Consider the following 8,063-nt stretch of genomic DNA (forward strand, 5'->3'; position numbering starts at 1 on the left):
TAAATGCCCTTTGGTGAGGCTACTATTGAATTGAATTGAATTCGTTCATCCCTTGCTCAGAATACATGGTGAAAACTGCACTCTTCAAAACTGCATTGCCCTTTTACTCTTCTTGTCTTGCTTCTTACTACTAATTAATTTTCCAGATGCAGGGTGCCATGGCTTGCCCCATTCTGCCACCTGCCGTGCTGCATTGTTGTGAGTTGTAGACCCTTAAAAGGTCTATAAACAGAAGTATTGATGGAGGTTTGGGGATTGATGTAGACCTGCTTCCTGCATTTTGAAGGAACAGATTTCTGACCCCCGAGAGGTGAAAGTCATGCAGACAGAATTGCAGAAAGATATTGCTTTCTTCCTGCTTGCTTATATGAGGCCCTTTGCAGAGTGAACCAGCGGATGGAAGACTTCCTCTCTGTCTCCCTCTCTCTGTAACTCTGCCTCTCAGATAAATAAATAAAATCTTTGAAAAAAACCTATTCACATAGTCTTAGAGTTGTTTTCACATTTTTTAAAGATTTATTTTAATTATTTGAAAGGCAGACAATAGCTAAGACCTGGAACCAACCCAAATGCCCATCAACAGTAGACTGGATAAAGAAATTATGGGACATGTACTCCATAGAATACTATACAGCAGTCAAAAACAATGAAATCCGGTCATTTGCAACAAGATGGAGGAATCTGGAAAACATTATGCTGAGTGAATTAAGCCAGTCCCAAAGGGACAAATATCATCTGTCCTCCCTGATCAGCGACAGCTAACTGAGCACCAAAAGGGAAACCTGTTGAAGCGAAGTGGACACTATGAGAAACAATGACCTGATCAGCTCTTGTCCTGACTTTAGATGTACAATGTAATACTTTATCCTTTTTAGTATTTTTTTTGTTCTAGTACTATTGGTTGAACTCTGTAAATAACACACAATTATTCTGAGGTGTTTAAATTTTAACTGAAAAGTGATCCCTGTTAAATTTAAGAGTGGAAAAAGAGAGGGAGGAGATGTACAATTTGGGACATGCTCAATCAGACTTGCCCCAAATGGTGGAGTTAGAAACGTGCCAGGGGATTCCAATACAATCCCATCAAGGTGGCATGTACCAATGCCATCTCACTAGTCCAAGTGATCATCTTCAGTTCACAACCGATGGCTCTGATAGGTCTAAGAATCAAAGGGATCACACAGATAAGACTAGTGTCTGCTAATACGAACTGATAGAATCAAAAAGGGAGAGAACGATCCATCATGGGAAGCGGGATACACAGCAGACTCATAGAATGGCAGATGTCCTAAATAGCACTCTGGCCTCAGAATCAGCCCTTAAGGCATTTGGATCTGGCTGAAGAGCCCATGAGAGTATTTTAGGCATGGAAAGCCAAGACACTTTGGAAAAAAAAAAAAAAGAAGAAGAAGAAGAAGGCCTAAATGAAAAATCTCTGTGACTGAGATCCCAGTGGAAAGAACGGGGTCATCAAAGAAGGAGGTATGTTTCTCTGAAGGGAGGAGAGAACTTCCCCTTTGACTATGACCCTGTTGGAATAAGATCAAAGTTGGCGAACTCAAAAGGCTTCCATAGCCTTGGCAACTCATGACTAGAGCCTAGGGAGATTACTGACGCCATAAACAAGAGTGTCAGTTTGTTAAGTCAACAACAGGGGTCACTGTGTGCTTACTTCTCATGTGGGATCTGTCCTTAATGTGTTGTCCAATGTGGAGTAATGCTATAACTAGTACTGAAACAGTATTTTTACATTTTGTGTTTCTGTGTGGGTGCAAACTGATGAAATCTTTACTTAGTGTATACAGAACCAATCTTCTGTATATAAAGATAATTGAAAATGAATCTTGATGTGAATGGAATGGGAGAGGGAGCAGGAGATGGGAGGGGTGTGAGTGGGAGGGAAATTATGTGGGGGGAAAGCCATTGTAATCCATAAACTGTACTTTGGAAATTTATATTTACTAAAGAAAAAAAAAAAAGAAAGGCAGAGTTACAGAGAGAGGTAGAGACAGAGAGAGCGAGGGAGGCCTTCCATTTGCTGGTTCACTCCCCAAATGGCCACCATGGCTAGAGCACAGCTGATCCAGAGCCAGGAGCCTGGAGCTTCTTCCAGGTCTCCCACATGGGTGTAGGGGCCCAAGGACTTGGTCCATGCTCCACTGCTTTCCCAGGTGCATTAGCAGGGAGATGGATTGGAAGTGGAGCAGCGAGGATTTGAACTGGTGCCCATATTGAATGCTGATACTGCAGGCCAGAGTCTTTTTTTTTTTTTTTTTGACAGGCAGAGTGGACAGTGAGAGAGAGAAAGGTCTTCCTTTTGCCGTTGGTTCACCCTCCAATGGCCGCCGCGGTCAGCGCGCTGCGGCCGGCGCACCGCGCTGATCCGATGGCAGGAGCCAGGTGCCTCTCCTGGTCTCCCATGGGGTGCAGGGCCCAAGCACCTGGGCCATCCTCCACTGCACTCCCTGGCCACAGCAGAGAGCTGGCCTGGAAGAGGGGCAACCGGGACAGGATCGGTGCCCCGACCGGGACCAGAACCCGGTGTGCCGGCGCCGCAAGGCGGAGGATTAGCCTGTTGAGCCACGGCGCCGGCCTTCAGGCCAGAGTTTTAACCCACTGTGCCACAGTGGTGGCCCCTATTTTCATTCTTTAACAGAATTACCCTCAGGGTTATGCAACATGTTGGCTAATGTTGCTAGTATTATTGGTGTTTTGCAACCGTATGTATATTTTCATAATATTTCAAGGAAAAATTTATGAATATTTCAAGAAAAATTGAAACATCCTTCTAGAACATTTTTTTAAATTCATCAGTTAAGTACAAAGGCTTTCTCTTTTAAAAGATTGGTTTATTTATTTGAAAGGAAGAACATCAGAGAGAGGGAGTCAGAGAGAGGGTGTGTGTTTCCATCCACTGGTTCACTCCCAAAATGGCTGCAAAAACCGGGGCTGCACCAGGCTGAAGCCAGGAGCAAGGAATTTTACACAGATCTCCAATATGGGTGGTAGTGGCCCAAGTGCTTGGGCCATCCTCTGCTGCTTTCCCAGGAGCATTAGCAGGGAGCTAGATTGGAAGTGGGAACAGCTGGGACTTAAACCAGTGCACATACAGGATACCAGTGCTGTGGACCAGGACTTTAACCCACTGCACCACAGTGCCAACCCCAGTTCATCATTTTTTAAGCACCTTTAGGGAACATTTGTATACCCCTCTTCCCATCCCTTATATATCTATTTCTAAGTTATTTTTTAAAAGATTTATTTATTTATTTGAAAGTCAGAGTTACACAGAGAGAGAAGGAGAAGCAGAGAGCGAGAAAGAGAGAGGTATTCTGCCCACTAGTTCACTCCCCAAATGGCCTCAATGACTGGAACCTGTTCTGGGTATCCCACGTGGGTGCAGGGGCCCAAGGCTTGGGCCATCTTCTACTGCTATTCCAGGCCATAGAAGAGAGCTGGATTGGAAGTGGAGCAGCCAGGTCTTGAACTGGTGCCTATATGGGATGCTGGCACTGGAGGCGTTGGCTTTACCTGCCACGCCACAGCTCTGGCTCCACTATTTCTAAGTTATAAGTGAGTAACTATTCAAATCAGGATACTAGTTCTCCTCAAAGAGCAGAGTCCTTAATACCTAACCACCTGGTGGCATCCCATGTTCAAACATGGCTATCCCTTTGTGTTGCAGCTGTTGGAGAATTGTTCGTCTCGTCTCAAAATGGCCCACCCAGCCAGAGCACTGTATACTTCAGATGGAAAGCTCATTGAGTCATGGGATGATGTAGAAGGAGACATGGTCATCTGTGTGGCCACAGGACATGACTTTGTAACCCAAAAAGGTACAGGTTATTTTTGAAGAATTAAGTGTTCAGTCTTTTCTTCAAAGAGCTTACTTTACTGAATGTTATAACCTATCATAGTGATTTTGTTATTGATTGAATGGTTTGATTTGAAAGGCAGAGAAAGAAAGAGAGAGGGAGATTTTCCATGTTCTGGCTCATGCTCCAAATGCCTACAGCAGCCAAGACCAGCCCAGATTGAAGTCCGGAGCCCAGGTCTCCCATGTGGGTGGTAGGGACCCAAGTATTTGAGCTGTCACTTGCTGCCTCCCAAGGTGCACAGTAGCAGGAAGCAGGGTTGGGAGCAGACCTGAGACTTGAGAGAGGTTATCCTATATGGAATGCAGATATCACAACCCTAAGCCAAACACCTGCCCCTAATCTTAAAGAATTATCCTCCTTTATGTCATTTACTCTACATTGGGAAAATTAAAATTATGTGCTGGAACCTCATTGTTAGTAGTGTTTAAAGAATTCCATCAAATCTCAGTTACCATGAGTCTTATCCTGGGGTTTATTTGCAGAAGTGGTAGGAGGGCCTCATCTGAAGGCATTCCCTTAGAATGAACCCTGATGAAAGTGAGGCTCCACTGACTTCCTACTTTATTTTATTAATAGTAGTTACATAGCTGGAAAATTTAACAATAAGTAAATATATTCTAGTTGTATATCCTGTCTGTTCCCTGATCATTTTCTTTGGTAAATGACAGAAATTGAAAAGAAAATATATTTGCTATTCAGTGAATGCTTGTCCTGTATCCAATTTATCTTGAGAGATTTAAGGCCTCATTCTGTAGTTGGGTCTACATTAGCAGAGACATAATTCTCAGGAAATTCTGAAAAATATTATTATCATTTTAAAGAAGATTAAACAATAAGGAAGTAAATTACCTGACATTTTGAAAAAAAAAAACAACCCAGAGTTATTCTTTTAGAAAATTTACCATAAAATTGTCATTACTGTGTTTATGTAGGGTAGGTAAGCCAAACATTTTGAAAATTTGCAATCATATCTTTCCATTTACTTCAGAAGCACAAGAGAAGAGAAATGAAGACCAAAAGGTAGAGAGACAGAGATTTATTGGGATGCCTTGCCTAGCATTGAGGAATGCCACAAAGATCCCTCCTGTATTGCCCTTCACTACGGAAGAAGCCCCACTCTTCATATTCTTTGAATTCTGCTGTTCACATCATCTGCCACTACCCATAACCCCAGAGCTTGGTGACCGTCACTGTATGGTTGCTTACAAAAATAAGAGTGGGGTTCTTTTAATCAGTTTAAGTGACAGCTTTCTACATTACCAAAATGCAGAGCCTATAGAAGTATGCCAGCCTTCCTTTCCTGAAAAAAAAATCAATCCGATTAAGAATGTGAACATATTTGATATGATTAAGCACAATTGAATAGCAAGCAAACATAGTATGATAGAAGGCACGTTCCCAGTTCCCCATTTGTGCTTAATCTTTCATATGCCTGGGACTGGCTCTTGCATGTACCCTACCCTCCTTGCCACGTTGTGTTCACTGGGCTTGCCTGATAAATAAAGCTACATCTGCTTCAGACAAGCTAGCCAAAAGAGTTCTGAACCTCAGAGAGAAATGATTCCCAGAATCCAGCCTGTCATCAATAAAAACTGTGAAGGTAGGAGAGAAAAATGGGAAATATAAATATTAGTCTCTCGACCATTTTCCTCCATGTTAGCTACGGGGACCTCAGGCAAGGTTATGTAGACAAAGGTTCATTTTTGCATCTTTACTTTCGAAGACATATGGATTACTCTCATGTAAAAGTTAATCCTTTCCCTATGCAAGTAGGTTGCTCATATTACTTTCATTTTTTGCTTTTTTTAAGATTTATTTTTATTTAGTTGAAAGAGTTACAGAGAGAGGTAGAGACAGAGAAGTCTTCCATCCACTGGTTCACTGCCCATATGGCCACAATGGCCAGAGCTGCACTGATCTGAAGCCAGGAGCTTCCTCCAGGTCTCCCATGTGGGTGCGGGGACCCAAGGACTTGGGCCATGTTCTGCTGCTTTCCAAGGCCATAGCAGAGAGCTGGATCGGAAGAGGAACAGCCTGGACTAGAACTGGCGCCCATATGGGATGCCGGAGCTTCAGGCCAGGGCTTTAACCTGCTGCGCCACAGTGCTGGCCCCTCTCATAATACTTTCATGTTGGAAGAATTACAAAAGGGTCTAATTGTTCTTCAGAAACTTTTTTTTACTGGTTTCATTTTGTTGTTTTTATTTCCTAAAATAATCATGAGAAATAATTAGTTGGAATTTAGATATACGGAATAGTTTTAAACAGAGAGAAATTCCACTACATACATGTACTTATTAAGTAACTTTAAATCAATCATTCCATTTTTCTGTGACCTATTGGCTTAGCTATGTAGTAAAAGAATGCAAAGACAGCCTATGAGTTTCAAAACTGAACACTCTGTAAGAACTTTCTGTGCTATAATGTAAAAAAACATTTAACAGGTAGAAGTTAGTTATCAAATAATCTTACTAGGTTTTTGAAGAATGAATTTGATTCAGCAAAAACAAACCAGATGCCATTAGAAATGATTCCTTTCACACAAAACCCAACAGAGTTAAACAAGTGCTTTTTGCTGCTTGCCATAAAATTTGAACACCATTATCATGGCTATGGCTCCCATCTTTCCAGTAGATCCAAGTTAGCTTGCAGTTCAACCTTCATAAAATGCCTAGGAGGAAGCCCTGCATAACAACCTCCATTTTTAAGAAACCAGGAGAATGCTAACACAATCTGATGCGGTAAGGAAGTCAAGTGTGTAATGAGAGCCCCGTGTGGGAGTCAAGGATTTCTGCAGGATCTTGAAGGTTTTCATCATCCTTAACTCTTTTTTTTTCTTTGACAAATACTCTGACTTCTCTCTTAAAATATTTTTTTTAAACAGAGGTAAAGCGACTGACAGAGGTCAGAGCAAATTATGCCAGAATCCGAAGGCAGCAGGGCCCGCACGCCACAGACATTGTGGTATCACCATCCCGCACACCCCTGTCTCTGGCCCGGCTCTACAGCTGACTCCCATCAGAACCATCGCACTGTGCCCTGGATTCCTCTGGTATCACCATGTGTACATGTTCACGTGTGTGTTATGTTGTGATGATTATGCAGCCCCCTGTCATTTCATGCAGTCTGTTTTAAGGTTATTGCCTTCCACATTTTGTGTGAAGTGGAATACTTCCTCCAGATCTGCTCCTGGAAAGGCAAGAAAACTAGGTGAAAAATGTGGGTGAAATGACTGTTTTAGTATTATTTTCTTCCAGGAGAAAAAATAACTACTAATTACTGAACTGTAATTCAGCAAGGTCAAAGTGCTTTGTTTATGTATTATATATATACACACACATACATATACATATATATAAACGATAAATAATTTGATACATAAATTAGACTCTTTGGCCACCTAACACTAAATTTGACCCCATCTGACATTTTCTGTCTTACTCACCATATTTTCCAAATCTCCATGTTAAAATCCTTCATTTACTGAATAAAAATGAAGTGGCTGGTAGCCACAGAATACCACATGAATTAGTCTTTCCTTCTCGACTTTCTCTTCAGGTTTGCTTTTAGTACCAGTGAGGACAGTTTGTGGGACACAGTTAGGCATTGTTCAGGAGAGGGAAGCTGGATAATTCTTGATATGTGATGTAGATGGTGTCCTTAATACAAAAATCTTAGAGAGAGAAAGCCTATGTGCCTGATTTGAAAGAAAAATCAGGCAAGGGTTGTTTTTCAAAAAGGGATTGAAGAAGATCCTTAACTGTCATAGGTAACAATCCTATAGGACAAGAAGCATTTTTACTCATTAAATTTTTCCTGGAGAAAAAGAAGAAAAACCTTTTTTTTTTAATGGCAGTGAAAAATCAGTTTGATTTCTGTTCCTGGTGGAAATTTTCCAAAGTAATGTTCCTCCTCCCTCTCTTCATCTGAAAGCCACTCATAGCTGCCTCTGAATATAAATTGCAACCTGGCTAGGTGTGTACAGAATGGCTCAGCTGGGCTCACTCCTCAATCCTGCACTTTAATATGATGTAGGAAGGCAATATATCATTTGTACTGAAGGGGGCTCTTGCTAATCACTGCAAAAGGCCTAGCATTTACTCCCAGTCTGCAAATCAGTGAGGCTACATGAATAAGTTCCTGCCATCTCCAACGCCAGCAGAAGCAAAGCACATTGAGGTGAAA

At 41.8% G+C, this 8,063-nt stretch overlaps 1 protein-coding gene across 1 annotated transcript in view; it reads left to right on the forward strand.

Annotated features, from left to right (window-relative positions):
• Positions 1–6,890, forward strand: part of DCDC1 (doublecortin domain containing 1) — a 513,960-nt gene extending 507,070 nt beyond the window's left edge. Inside the window, exons 36-37 of the mRNA XM_062198052.1 lie at positions 3,686–3,836; positions 6,763–6,890. Coding sequence (XP_062054036.1) covers positions 3,686–3,836; positions 6,763–6,890 — 279 coding nt within the window. The remainder of the gene's footprint in view (positions 1–3,685; positions 3,837–6,762) is intronic.
• Positions 6,891–8,063: the final 1,173 nt, after the last annotated feature.

Source organism: Lepus europaeus, chromosome 7 (assembly GCF_033115175.1).
Source record: "Lepus europaeus isolate LE1 chromosome 7, mLepTim1.pri, whole genome shotgun sequence".
Lineage (NCBI taxonomy): Eukaryota > Metazoa > Chordata > Mammalia > Lagomorpha > Leporidae > Lepus > Lepus europaeus.